Source organism: Rhinoderma darwinii, chromosome 3 (assembly GCF_050947455.1).
Source record: "Rhinoderma darwinii isolate aRhiDar2 chromosome 3, aRhiDar2.hap1, whole genome shotgun sequence".
In the NCBI taxonomy this organism is placed as follows: domain Eukaryota; kingdom Metazoa; phylum Chordata; class Amphibia; order Anura; family Rhinodermatidae; genus Rhinoderma; species Rhinoderma darwinii.
In genome coordinates this window covers 202806640-202821837 of record NC_134689.1, presented here as the reverse complement: position 1 = coordinate 202821837, position 15198 = coordinate 202806640, and the positions used below count along the sequence as shown (strand labels likewise).

Sequence of the window (15198 nt, the reverse complement as noted above, 5' to 3'; positions counted from 1 at the left end):
TACACCCCCGAAAAGAATATAGCAATAGACGAGTCCCTTGTACATTTTAAGGGGAGACTAAAATTCCGCCAATACCTGCCAAGCAAGAGGGCGAGGTACGGAATTAAAATGTACAAGCTGTGCGAGAGCAGCTCAGGGTACAACTATAGGTTTAGGGTTTATGAAGGGAAGGACACCAGGATAGAACCCCGAGAATGCCCACCTGCCCTGGGAGTTAGTGGGAAAATAGTGTGGGATTTGATGCACCCACTGCTGGACCAGGGTTATCACCTTTACGTGGATAACTTCTACACCAGCATCCCACTATTTAAATGCCTCTCCACCAGAAATACTTCAGCATGCGGCACCGTGCGCAAAAACCAGAGAGGCCTCTCTAAATATCTGATTGGGCAACCACTAAGAAAGGGAGAAAGCAGGGCACTACACAGCGATAACTTGTTGCTGGTCAAGTATAAGGACAAGAGGGATGTCCTTATGTTGACCACAATACATGGTTGCGGCAGCACCTCTGTACCTGTCCGAGGTACCACCACAATGACCTCCAAGCCAGATTGCATCCTCGGCTACAATAAGTACATGGGAGGGGTTGATCTCTCTGATCAAGTACTAAAGCCATACAGTGCCATGCGGAAAACAAAAGTGTGGTATAAAAAGCTGGCCGTGCACATGGTACAGATGGCATTTTATAACGCTTACGTGCTATACCAATGTGCAGGCCGGACACGGACATTCCTTAATTTTCAAGAGGTGGTTATCAAGGCCCTTGTATTTGGGAACCAGGAAGGGGAGGGCCCCAGTACTTCTAGATGCGATGATCCACGTATTGTACCAGGGCAACACTTTCCCGGCGAAATCCCCTCCACTGGTAAAAAGGGAAGGAGCCAAAAAAGGCGCAAAGTCTGTTACAAAAGGGGGAGAAGACGAGACACCATTTATCATTGTGAAACCTGCCCCGACAAACCTGGCCTGTGTATAAAGGAGTGCTTCAAAGTTTATCACACATCCATGGATTTTTAATTGGATCATTTATTTAAATGCTCACTATACCCCTAAATAATTTCCTTGAGCAGCATGATTTCCCAAAACGGGTCAATTTTGGGGTGTTTCCACAGTTTTTTCCCCTCAGGGGCTTTGCAAATGCAATATTGCCTCCGCAAACCATTCCTGATAAATTTGAGCTCCAAATGGCGTTCTTTCCCTTCTCAGCCTTGCCGAGTGTCCAAACAGCTGTTTATGACCACATGTGGGGTACTGTTTTACTCGGTAGAAATAGCTTTACAAATTTTGTAGAGCTTTTTCTCCTTTTGTCCTTGTGGAAATTAAAAAAAATATAGCTAAGCCTACATTTTATTTGAAAAAATGTAAATTTTCATTTTCACGACCTTCTTCCAATAATTTCTGCAAAAATCCTGTGGGGTCAAAATGCTCACTATACCCCTAGATAATTTCCTGAAGGTGTGTAGTTTCCAAAAATGGGGTCACTTGTGGGGGTTTCAACTGTTTTGTCCCCTCAGGGCTTTGCAAATGCGACATGGCCTCCGCAAACCATTCCTGATAAATTTGAGCTCCAAATGGCGTTCTTTCCCTTCTCAGCCTTGCCGTGTGTCCAAACAGCTGTTTATGACCACATGTGGGGTACTGTTTTACTTGGTAGAAATAGCTTTACAAATTTTGTAGAGCTTTTTCTCCTTTTGTCCTTGTGGAAATGAAAAAAAATATAGCTAAGCCTACATTTTATTTGAAAAAATGTAGATTTTCATTTTCACGTCCTACTTCCAATAATTTCTGCAAAAATCCTGTGGGGTCAAAATGCTCACTATACCCCTAGATAATTTTCTGAAGGGCTGTTGTTTCCAAAATGGGGTCACTTGTGGGGGGATTCCACTGTTTTGTCCCCACAGCGGCTTTGCAAATGCGACATGGCCTACGCAAACCATTCCTGCTAAATTTGAGCCCCAAAAGTCAAATGGCGTTCCTTCCCTTCTAAGCCCTGCCATGTGTCCAAACAGCAGTCTATGACCACATGTGGGGTACTGTTTTACTCGGGACAAACTGCTCTACAAATTGTGTGGTGCTTTAAGTCCTTGTGGGAATGAAAAAAAATTAGCTAAACCTACGTTTTATTGGGAAAAATGTAGATTTTCATTTTCACGTCCTACTTCCAATAATTTCTGCAAAAATCCTGTGGGGTCAAAATGCTCACTATACCCCTAGATAATTTCCTGAAGGGGTGTAGTTTCCAAAATGGGGTCACTTGTGGGGGGATTCCACTGTTTTGTCCCCTCAGGGGCTTTGCAAATGCGACATGGCCTCCGCAAACCATTCCTGCTAAATTTGAGCTCCAAAAGTCAAATGGCGTTCCTTCCCTTCTAAGCCCTGCCGTGTGTCCAAACAGCAGTCTATGACCACATGTGGGGTACTGTTTTACTCGGGACAAACTGCTCTACAAATTTTTTGGTGATTTTTTTCCTTAACCCCTTAATGACCGGGCCATTTTGCACGTTAATGACCAAGGATTATTTTTTGTTTTTTCACGGTCGCATTCCAAGAGTCGTAACTCTTTTTTTATTCCGTCGACATAGCTGTATAAGGGCTTGTTTTTTGCGGGACGAGTTGTATTTTGTAATTCTACCATTTTTAGATGCTTATAACATATTGATTAACTTTTATTAACTTTATTTTAGGAGAGAATTGAAAATAAGCAGCTATTCCAGCATTAATTTTCACGTTATAAATTTACGCCGTTTACTATGCAGCGTAAATAACATGTTAACTTTATTCTATGGGTCGGCACGATTACAGGGATACCAAATATGTAAAGGTTTTATATGTTTTTCCTACGTTTGCACAATAAAAACCCTTTTAGAAAAAAATTACTTGTTTTTGCATCGCCGCGTTCCAAGAGCCGTAACGTTTTTATTTTTCCGTCGATGTGGCCATACGTGGGCTTGATTTTTGCGGGACAATGTGTAGTTTTTATTAGTACTATTTTGGGGTACATAGGACTTATAGATTAACTTTTATTTTATTTTTTATGGGGGGAATGGGAGAAAAGAGAGAATTTTTACGTTGTTTTTTGCGTTTTCTTTGGACGCCGTTCATCCGGTGGTTTAATTAATATGTTCATTTTATTGGTCAAGATGTTACGATCGCGGGGATACCATATATGTGTATGTGTGATTTGTTTTGACCGTTTTACTAAATAAAACCACTTTTTGGGCCAAAAAAGTAGTTTTATTTGACTTTGACTGTAATTATTTATTTATTTTTTTCACAAACTTTATTTAACTGTTTTACATTTATTTTTTTTAGTCCCACCAGGGGACTTCACTATGCGATCTGCTGATCGCATATATAATGCTTTGGTATACTTCGTATACCAAAGCATTATTGCCTGTCAGTGTAAAACTGACAGGCAACCTGTTAGGTCATGCCTCCGACATCGCCTAACAGGCAGATGCTGAAGGCAGACCTGGGGGTCTTTGTTAGACCCCCGGCTGTCATGGAAACCCGACGGCGACCCGCGATGTGTTTGCGGGGGCGCCGATCGGGTGACAGAGGGAGCTCCCCCCTCTGTCAAACACATTAAATGCCGCTGTCACTATTGACAGCGGCATTTAATGGGTTAAACTGCCGGAATCGGCGCGCGCTTCGATTCCGGCAGTTGCAGCAGGAGCCAGGCTGTGTATAACAGCCGTGCTCCTGCCGCTGATCGCGTGGGTACAGTCTCAGTACCCGCGCCATCACAGGACAGATATATCCGTCCTCCTGCGCGAACTAGCAGCTGCTGAGGACGGATATATCCGTCCTTCGGCGTTAAGGAGTTAAGTCCTTGTGGGAATGAAAAAAATTAGCTAAACCTACGTTTTATTGGGAAAAATTTAGATTTTCATTTTCACGTCCTACTTCCAATAATTTCTGCAAAAATCCTGTGGGGTCAAAATGCTCACTATACCCCTAGATAATTTCCTGAAGGGGTGTAGTTTCCAAAATGGGGTCACTTGTGGGGGGATTCTACTGTTTTGTCCCCTCAGGGGCTTTGCAAATGCGACATGGCCTCCGCAAACCATTCCTGCTAAATTTGAGCTCCAAAAGTCAAATGGCGTTCCTTCCCTTCTAAGCCCTGCCGTGTGTCCAAACAGCAGTCTATGACCACATGTGGGGTACTGTTTTACTCGGGACAAACTGCTCTACAAATTTTGTGGTGCTTTTTTTCCTTAAGTCCTTGTGGGAATGAAAAAAAATAGCTAAACCTAAGTTTTATTGGGAAAAATGTAGATTTTCATTTTCACGTCCTACTTCCAATAATTTCTGCAAAAATCCTGTGGGGTCAAAATGCTCACTATACCCCTAGATAATTTCCTGAAGGGGTTTAGTTTCCAAAATGGGGTCACTTGTGGGGGGTTTCTATTGTTTTGGCACCGCAAGAGTACTTCAAACCTGATATGGTGCCTAAAATATATTGTAATAAAAACAAGGCCCCAAAATCCTCTAGGTGCTCTTTTGCTTCTGAGGCCGGTGCTTCAGTCCATAAGCACGCTACAGCCACTTGTGGGATATTTCTAAAAACTGCAGAATCTTGGCAATAAATATTGAGTTGCATATTTCTGGTGAAACTTTGTGTGTTACAAAAAAAAATGGATTCAAAATGAATTTCTGCAAAAAAAAACGAAATTTGTAAATTTCACCTCTACTTTGCTTTAATTCCAGTGAAACTTCTAAAGGGTTAAGAAACTTTCTAAATGCTGTTTTGAATTCTTTGAGGGGTACAGTTTTTAAAATGGGGTGACTTATTGGGGGTTTCTAAAATATAAGGCCCTCAAAGCCACTTCAGAACTGAACTGCCCCCTGTAAAAATAGCCTTTTGAAATTTTCTTGAAAATGTGAGAAATTGCTGCTAAAGTTCTAAGCCTTGTAACGTCCTAGAAAAATAAAAGGATGTTCAAAAAACTATGCCAAACTAAAGTAGACATATGGGGGATGTTAATTAGCAACAATTTTGTGTCTTACAAGCAGATACATTTAAATTGATAAAAAATGCTAATTGCTAATTTTTGCAATTTTTCACTATATTTTGGTGTTTTTCACAATTAAATACTGAATGTATCGACCAAATTTTACCACTATCTTAAAGTCCAATGTGTCACGAGAAAACAATCTCAGAATCGCTTGGATAGGTACAAGCATTCCGATGTTATTACCACATAAAGTGAAACATGTCAGATTTGAAAAATGAGGCTCTGTCAGGAAGGTCAAAAGTGGCTAAAGAGGGAAGGGGTTAAGGAGGGACATACCCCTACCATTAAGCATAAACACTACACTACTTGGCATTTCAATAATAATCCCCTTTCCAGATCGTGTGGAGGTGCCATAGCTCTCCACAAGTCCCTCCCCCATCAGGTTGTCAATCTTGTTGTAGATCCCGACGCTAGATACATTATCTTAGTGCTTAATATTGGTGGGAGGGAATTCACGGTGATTAATGCTTATGCTCCTAACCAGGGTCAGGTGCCCTTCATTCCCCAACTTATAGAAACCGCACTTCCGGTGGTCCAGGGGACTGTGGTGCTGTGCGGAGACTTTAACCTTACTTTGGATCCGACGGTGGATAATTCTACTGGTCGCTCTAGTGTTGCATATGGTGCTATTAGGCAGGCGAGACGTGCTCTCCTACAGCTTCAACTCTGTGATGCATGGCGCCTTCAACATTCCACTAATAAGGATTATAGTTTTTACTCCCATCCGCATGGCACCTACAGTCGCTTGGATTACATTTTTCTTCAGCAACATGCTCTCCCCTGGGTCGCCTCTACGTCCATTGGCAGTATCCTGTGGTCTGACCATGCCCCGGTATATTGTACCTTACATCTCCCCTTCATTACTAAGGGCCCCTGGACTTGGAGACTAAACGAGTCCCTGCTCCTGGATGGGGTGTGCCATGCTGATTTGCTTCAAACGGTGGAGCCTTTCACACTTGATCACACCCAGGATGACACGTCTCCCTTGGTTCGTTGGGAAGCCCTTAAATGTGTCCTCAGGGGGGTTCTCATAAAACACGGGGCGCGCCTTAAAAGAGAAAGGGCCCACTCCCTTAAAATTGCTCTCCAAAAAATTAGCACTCTTTAACTGGCTAACAAGCGTGCGCTGTCTCTTCCGATTTTGCAGGAGTTACAGGTTGCCCGTCAGGACGCCAGACGACTGTTGGACTCAGCCCAGCAGCGTGCTCTCCAAGTCTGTCGTAGTAAATTCTATGAGTTTGGCAATAAGAGCGGACGCATGTTGGCCAGAGCTTTAAAGGCTAGGATTGCCCAGTCACACATACCAAATACCAAATCTCCTTCTGGCCAGGTTGTTCACACGACCCCAGAGATAGCGCATTGCTTTCATAGCTTTTTCTCTGATCTTTACAAACTTGACCCTCCCACCCCTGCCCCCTCCCATCTGCCGGACTGGGATTCTTTCTCCTCTCCCTTCACACCGTTGTCTAGGGAGATAGCTGAGGAACTTGATATGGACTTCACCTCCCCGGAGCTCCTTGCGGTTATAACCGTTCTTCCTGGGGGAAAGAGTCCTGGCCCGGATGGCTATACTGCCAAGTTTTACAAGGTGTTGGCTGACCGTTTGCTACCGCTTCTACTGCCAGCTTTTAACTCTATTTCCCCGGAGGTCCTGTTTCCTCCTAGCTCCACCTTGGCCGATGTCGCGGTTATCCCTAAGCCGGGTAAAGATCCTCAACTCTGCTCCAGTTATCGTCCCATCTTCTTGCTCAATGTAGACCTAAATATTTACGCCAAATTGCTCGCCAATAGATTGAATAATTACCTGCCAGGCCTAGTCCACCCGGACCAGGTAGGGTTTGTGCCTGGTCGGGAGGCCAGTGACAACACCCTTAAAACTTTTGATATCATTCACCACGCCCAGACTAACCACATCCCGCTCATGATCCTATCCCTAGATGCTGAAAAGGCGTTTGACAGAATATCGTGGCCTGCCCTTTACCAAACCCTTCAACATGTGGGAATAGGACTCTCTCTCTCCTGTCAAAAATTATGGCATTGTATCGTAAGCCTTCGGCCCAAATAAAAATAAATGGCTCCCTCTCGGCACCTTTCCCTATTCACAATGGCACATGACAGGGCTGTCCACTATCCCCCCTGTTGTATGTTCTGGTCATGGAACATCTCATGGCCTCCATTCGGAACAACACGGATATTAAGGGTATTAACATAGGAGGGATGGAATACAAGTGCTCGGCATTTGCTGATGACCTATTGGTGTATCTCACAGACCCTCATGTCTCTCTTCCTTCATTGATGTCCGAGTTGTCCCGTTTTGGAACATGGTCTAATTTCAAGATCAATTTCTCTAAGTCTGAAGCGCTAAATGTTTCTCTCCCGGTCCCGTTAGTGTCGCTTCTCCAAAGTAATTTCCCCTTCTCTTGGCCCTCCAGAGGTATTACATATTTGGGTGCCCGTATAGGTAGTGACCTTACACAATTGTTTACAAATAATTTTATCCCCTACTGGCCAAGTTTCGTACTGATCTTAATTCCTGGCATAAGACTGAATTTTCCTGGTTTGGCCGTATCAATATTATTAAGATGTCTCTCCTTCCCCGATTACTTTATCTCCTGCAGACGATCCCCATCTCTATCTCATCCTCCTATTGGTTGCGGCTTCAGCTGTGCTTTGGCTCCTTCATTTGGCCGACTGGTCGTCCACGTTTGAGCCGGGCTCTTCTGACTCGTTCCAGGGGTACGGGTGGGGTTGGTCTGCCGGATTGTCGGCTCTACTATCTGGCATCAACTCACGCACGTGTTTTAGATTTCTTTCATAACCGTGAATCAAAACTATGGGTCCGTTTGGCTCAACAACTATGTCCCAGTACCCTATCATCCCTGCCGTGGACCCTGTCCGGGAACAGACCGACTCAAGCCTCCTTTGTTGTTTACCATACCCTCCTGGCGTTGCGGTCCTTAGGGCCTGGAAGTACGCTTATAGACCCCCTGGGTCCTTTAACTCCTATTACGGATAATCCAGCCTTTCCTGCTGGTAAGGCTGGTCGCTCCTTCCTAGGTAGGTCGTCCACCGGCCCCATGTATTTTGCCCAAGTCTTCTCCGCTTCCTCTCTTCTCCCTCTAACTTCCATCTGCCCCGATGCTGTGCCCTCCACTCGCCATATGTATGAATACGCCCAGTTAAAGCATTTTTATGGAGCGGTTAATCGACGCGCACATCTTCACCGGTTGTTGACTGACTTTGAGCGCCTATGTGTTTCCACCCAGCCCCCTACCCATGCCATCTCCACATTATATAAATTACTCCTTTCACAGCGTTCCCAACAACTTCCCTCCTTCTGCGGGGCCTGGGAGAGAGAATTACATACTACATTTACTGATGCACAATGGAAGCGGTGTTTCTCCCTTTCTCAAAAAGCCTCTATAGCCATTAGGGCCCAGGAAACTAGTTACAAAATTGTCTCTAGATGGTACCGGGTCCCGGCTGCGCTTCATAAATGGTATCCGTCTGTGCCTGACAATTGTTGGCGTTGTGGTGCTGTGGGAGGCTCCATGTCTCATGTTTGGTGGAGCTGCCCCTTGTTGAGGAGTTTTTGGGATGCAGTACTTAAATTGATATTGGAGGTTACTGGAGTCTCTGTCCCCAACTCTCCGGAAGCAGCTCTTTTATTCATGTTCCCGATGCCAATACACGTTTACAAAAGCTCCCTAACTAGACATCCCCTTCAGTCGGCAAAGTCAGTGATCCCGCGCAGGTGGAAAACGGCAATACCCCCAACATTAGATGAGTGGTTTCGGGAGGTTGCATTGATACAGCGAATGGAACACCTGGTGGCTCACTCCCCGGCAGCTGTGGTAAAATACACGTCTATGTGGTCTCCTTGGATAGTGTTCTTTTCTTCTCCTTCCTACCTCACTGCTGTAACCTGAGTCGGCCTATGCCCTTGTGAAGTGTACTGCGGTTCTTGCTCGCTGCTGTTTTCACTCATAATACCCCGGAACTGGAGTCCAGGATCCCCTTGTCCTCTCCCCTCCCTCCTATTCCTACCTCTCTTGGGGCCTTTTTCTATATTTTCTTTCCTCTGTCTAGGGTAATGTGCCTCTCCTTCTCCGTTTCAATTAAGTGGCCTCACTGTACCTCCTGATGTTTTGCTTCTAGGATTATTCATGCTACTGTTGTCTACTGACCATTGTCCTTTATATTGAGATGTGATGCACATTATTGATTTTTTGTTTTTGCTTTGGTCCACTGACCTTGTTTGTTGTTTTTATTTAAGGTGTGGAGGCCTTCCCTCCACTATGTTTTGTAATTTTGTGTTCTGAAACTCAATAAAAAATTTTGAATAAGAAAAAAAACAAAAAAAACGGGAGCCAAAAACTGCATCAAAATTGTGCATGTGATCCTGGCCTAAAGCTGGTCCCACCATACCCAGCGCCTTTCTATAATCCCTGGCAGCATACTGAGTCAAAACGCGAGACTTTACTAGTTATCGCGAGAGCTTGAGTTTTACACTGTATGCTGCTGGAGTTTATTAATTGTACACAGCTTTATACATCTATCTAAATAGGTGTATACATATATAATTCAAAAACTCTGACGACATACAGTGTATAAACGCGAGTTCTTACGTTCTGAGAGTGTATGCCCTTGAGGGTTATGGGAAGGTGCACTGGGCATGCCAGAACAAGCCTCCTGAAGTGAGTCAGCTCATTCACATATTGTACGCACGCCCTGTAAATTTTTTGTTTCACATATTTTTCTAATTAGTGACATTAAAAAGATTTTTTTTTTTTTTTAGTGGGAAACGCTATTTTATTTTATAAACATGAAAGGTTTTCTTTAGGCCCCATGCACACGACTGTGCTTTTGCGGCCGAAATTCCCCCGAAAATCCACGGGAGAATTGCGGCCCCATTCATTTCTATGGGGCGATGCACACGACCATAGTTTTTACTACGGCCCGGGAGTCCGCACCGCAGAAAGAACGGACATGTCTTATTACGGCCGTCTTCAGCGGTCCGGGCTCATTGAAAATAATGGCCGCTGCCATGTGCATTGCCCGCGATTTGCGGGCGGCTTGCGGCTGACAGTCCGCTGCCGGCCGACCCGAAGATCACGGCCGTGCACATGGCTACGGTCGTGTGCATGAGGCCTTAATGTTTTTAAAAAATAACACAGACAAAAAATACAATAAATCTTGTTTTTAAACAAACATACCAAAATATTAATTAACAGACATATTTGCTATTCCTGTGACAACCCGTATAATTATTTATGGTGATTGGTAAATGGCATAAAAAAAAATGTGGAATTGCTTTATTTCTGCATTTTCCATAATAAAAATGTATTTAAATTAAACGCATAGGCTTCGTTCAAATCTGCATTCCTGTTTTCCTTTGTTCCTCTCCGTCATAGGAGCAAAGCGATGAAAAACTGGAAACTCCGGATTCGTTGCATGATGGATGCCAACGGCGCCCAACAGAACCTATTGACTTTAAAGGAGTTGTCCAAAAATGGACAATTATCGCCTATCCACAGGATAGGTGATAATTGTGTGATTAGGGGTCCTGATCCCCTAGATCTTCCTCACTGCACACCCCGCAGTGAAGAGGAACTTGAATCGAGCGGCTTTATGTCTATTGGACTGACTAAAACAGCCGAGCGCTGTACTCGTCTGTTTCCGTAATTTCCTGAGATGTTGAAAGGAGCAGAAGCACAAATGCTGAACTACCACTCCATTCAATATCCTCCTCACTGCGGTCGAGCAGTGAGGAGGAATGGGGGGCTCGGTACCCCCATTCTCGCAATCGGTGGGGCCCCCAGCGATCAGACAATTATCACCTATCTTGTGGATAGGTGATAATTGTCCATTCTGGGAATACCCCTTTATTGGGTTTCCATCATGGCATCCATGATTTTATATGTTGGTGTTAGTGCCAGACCATGTTCCGGAGACAGTATTGAAAAAACTTCTCCAGAACTTAAAAATATATAATATCTACAGCATGTGCAGCATCAAAAATAAATTCATATGTTTATCATAGTAATTATTTATAGAAACTCGCTCTCCCCCAACCCAAAAAATACATTAATAATAATTTTTATAGAATACCCCCCGAAGTGGGGCAGAAATTGCATCCTTAACACTTACATGATTTCAGAATCATCCAAGCATATTTTGGATGGAACAGTAATGGGTGACATCGGCAACTGTACATTACTTTTCAGATCTGAAAATGTTTCCATTCTTTTACACATATCAACATGTTGAGTGTGTTTACCTATTAAGAAAAATGTTTTATTAAAAAGTAAAAATGTATTCTTTGATAACAGAAAGGGACTTATTTGAATTACCTTATATGAGAAATATCAAAAACATTTTCACAATAAATATTAACATGAAACATGGGAAGCTCTGCAATATTGTTAAAATAATATTACAGTTTAAAAACTGTTCATCACATTGGTACCATCATGTGGGCAACTGTGAAATGATGTTTTAAAGTGTTGTGAACATTAATCTTCCAGCAGCACAAAATTCACAAACAGAACCAAGAAATGAAAAGATCTACACTATTTGGGAAAAAATATATGTACACCTGCCCTTTACACCTATATGAGCTTGTTGAACATCTCATTCCAAAACCATGGGTATTAAAATGGATTTGGCCTCCTTTTGTGGCTATAAGAGACTCCACTCTTCTGGGAAGTCTTTCCACAAGATTTTGGAGGGTGTCTGTGGAAACTTGTGCTCATTAAGCCAAAAAAGCATTAGTGAGGTCAAGAACTTATGCTCATTAGCGTAACTAGCGGGGGGTCAGGTGGCAGTGGCCCTGGGCCCACTAAGATGGTGGGGCCCAGGACCGGTCCCCCAGCGATGGCATACCTCCCAACCATCCTGGATTTAGCGAGACAGTCCCCGATTCTGGGCGGTATCCCGCTGTCCCGGGCGGCCAGGGGTATGTCCAGCAGTCAACTGTATCTGCGTCCTCAGGATACAGTTGAACCCAAATCTGAAGCAGGGAACCATCAGCTCCCTGCTTCAGAATTAGTTCAAAGAAGAGGAGCAGAGGGAGCTCCTCCACTCGCCGAGGACTCCTCGTGCACAGCGCTACTTTAAGTGCTGTACTCGGGGAAGCCCTTGTCGTCACTGTCCATATATGGACAGTGACATCAGTGGCTACTCCTTGAGCAGAATCCCCATTGCCGATGATCTTGCCAGGGATTCCGCTCCTAGAGGAAACCCCTGAGGTCACTGACCATCTATATGGAAATTTACGTCAGGGGCTCTTCCTGGAGTCGGCAACGGGGATTCCGCTCAAGGAGTAGCCACTGACGTCACTGTCCATATATGGACAGTGACATCAGGGCTTCCCTCTAGGAGCAGAATCCCCGGCCTATGCTCTGGCTGGGGATTCCACTGCTAGGGGGAGTTCCAAAGGCGCAGTCTACAGGGGGGGTGGTATTATCTACATGGACACAGTGGCACTATATAGGGGCACCATCTACATGGGTACTGTGTCACTATCTACAAGGGAACTGGCACTAGGGACAGCTAAGGTGGAATACTGTATAAGGGCAGCTATGGGCATAATACTGTATGGGGCAGCTTTGGGGGCATTAAGCTGTATGAGGCAGCTATGGGGCAATATACTGTATGGGGCAGCTATGGGGGCATTATACTACGTGGGGACATCTGTGTGGCCATTATACTGTATGGGGGCATTATACTGTATGGGGGCATTATGCTGCATGGGGCAGCTATGAGGCATTATACTGCATGGGGCATCTGTATGGGCATTATACTGCATGGGAAAATTCGAGTGGGCATCTGTGTTGGCTTTATACTGTATGGGTGCATCTATGGGGCAGTCTACTGTATGGTGGCAGCTATGTGGGCATAATGGGGGCATTATACTGTATGATGGCAGCATTATACTATATGGGGCAGCTATATTATAAATAGAATGAAGCCGCTTTATAATGCCTTCTCGCACCTTGACGTAACTGCACGTTCATGCGTGCAGTAACGTTGTGCACCTTGACGTGCAGTTACGTCTGTACTTTAAAAGTTAACCGCCCCGTGGTGCTACACTGCAGCGACAGCTAAATGTACAGAGTGTCTGCCCTGGTCTCCGTGTTGCCGGCTAGCGGCCCATCACCACTGATTTCGGCAATTAATCCGTTAACTGCGGCGATCGATTGCGATCGCCGCATTTAAGGGGTTTGTAGCACACCGGCAAACCCCACAATGCGATCGCAGGAGGTGCTGATGCTTGGCATGGCAACCGGAGGCTAGACAATGATCTCCGGATCTGCCATGTACGGAAGCCTATGAGGAACAGCCTCCGGCTGGTCCTGATAGGCTTCCAGTCAGTGTGACTGTCAATATCACGCTACGCTGACAGTTATAATACGTTACACTACAAAGGTAGTGTAGTGTATTCTAGCAGCGATCAATGCTGCTGGTGTTCAAGTCCCCTAGTGGGACAAAACAAGTTTAAAAAAAGTTTACAAAAATTTAAAAAAGTGGGAAAATAAAATATATGTTACAAAAACTGCTTTTTTTTCCTATAATAAGTATTTTATTATAGGAAAAAAATGAAAATGTTAAAAAAAAAGTACACATATTTGGTATTACCGCGTTCCTAACGACCCAAACTATAATGTTATTTTTCCTGCATGGTGAACACTGCCAGAATCGCTATTTTTTGGTCACCACCCTCTCAAAATATAGAGTAAAAAGTGATCAAAAAGTTGCATTTACCCCAAAATAGTACCAATAAAAACTACAACGAATCCTGCAAAAAACAACCCCTTACTCAGCTTTTTTTGACTGAAAAATAAAAAAGTAATGGCTCTCAGAATATGGTGACACAAAAAATAAATTACTTTATAAAAAAGTGATTTTATTGTGCAAATGCTGCAAAACATGAAAAAACTATATACATATGGTATCGCCGTAATCGCATCAACCCGCAGAATAAAGTAAAAATGTAATTTATAGCCCACAGTGAACACTGTAAAAAAAAAGAATCTAAAACATTGTCAGAATTGCCGGTTTTTGGTGACCTTGCTTGAAAAAATTTAAAAGTTCTGTCTCTCAGAGATTGGGCACCATTTATCAGTGCGACACTAGCCACACATCTGCGGATCACTATTTATTTACCCCATCATTATACCCTCTTATTATACCCTTATGTACTCCACACAATTTACATATGCCCTGATGTACTCCGCACAGCTCACATATGTCCCCACATTATAAACTGAAATACCAGTAAAACGCACACAGAACGACTGCCAAGTAAAATCTGCGCTCCAAAAGCCAAATGGCGCTCCCTCCATTCTGAACCCTACAGCGTGCTCAAACAGCAGTTTATGTCCACATATATGGCATCGCTATACCCGGCCTCAACAGTTGTAGTTGAGGCCTTGTACAGCTCTATCCCCCATGATCAAGGATGTATAGCCATTGAATACTTCCTGAAGGGGAAAGGTATACAGTTTCAGGCCCACAGCGACTTTGTCGTTGTGCTGTTGAGATTCATTCTGGAGCACAATTTTTTCCTTTTCGATCAGAAGATCTACCACCAACTAAGGGGAGTGGCGATGGGGAGCCCATGTGCTCCCTCGTACGCTAATTTATACCTGGGTTGGTGGGAACAAGAATTCGTCTTCAACGAAAAAATGACACAATGGAAATCGTGTATTCTGTTATGGTTAAGATTTATAGATGACATCTTGATACTCTGGAAAGGAACCAAGGCAGAATTTGAGGAATTTGTAGCGACTCTCAATGTGAATAACCTAGTTTTATTTTTTACCTCTGAAATCAATGAAAATAAGATAACGTTTCTTGACGTGATGATTTCTAAAACAGCATCTGGGACCATTCAAACTAATATGTTCCGTAAGAAGAGCGCAACAAATAGCCTTCTCAGATGGGAAAGCTGCCACCCAGTGAATCTTAAACGTGGAATACCTAAGGGCCAATTTCTGAGGGCAAGACGTAATTGTTCTACAATCTCTGACTACAAAATTTCAGCTAGGGAATTGGAAGGCAGATTCAGACGTAGAGGGTACCCAAGTTATGTTCTTAAACAAGCATATCAGAATGCGCTTGGGTGTAATCGGAATGACCTGCTTAATCCAAAACCGCGGATAAAAGATGATGACAC

The 15198-nt window shown here is 43.9% G+C and overlaps 1 protein-coding gene across 2 annotated transcripts in view; it reads right to left on the bottom strand.

The window, feature by feature from the left end:
- The window catches only part of REDIC1 (regulator of DNA class I crossover intermediates 1), a 243801-nt gene that overhangs the window by 157629 nt on the left and 70974 nt on the right, over nt 1-15198 (bottom strand). For both annotated transcript variants that reach the window (XM_075857251.1, XM_075857250.1), the window contains exon 4: nt 11169-11298. In XM_075857251.1, coding sequence (XP_075713366.1) covers nt 11169-11298 — 130 coding nt within the window. The remainder of the gene's footprint in view (nt 1-11168; nt 11299-15198) is intronic.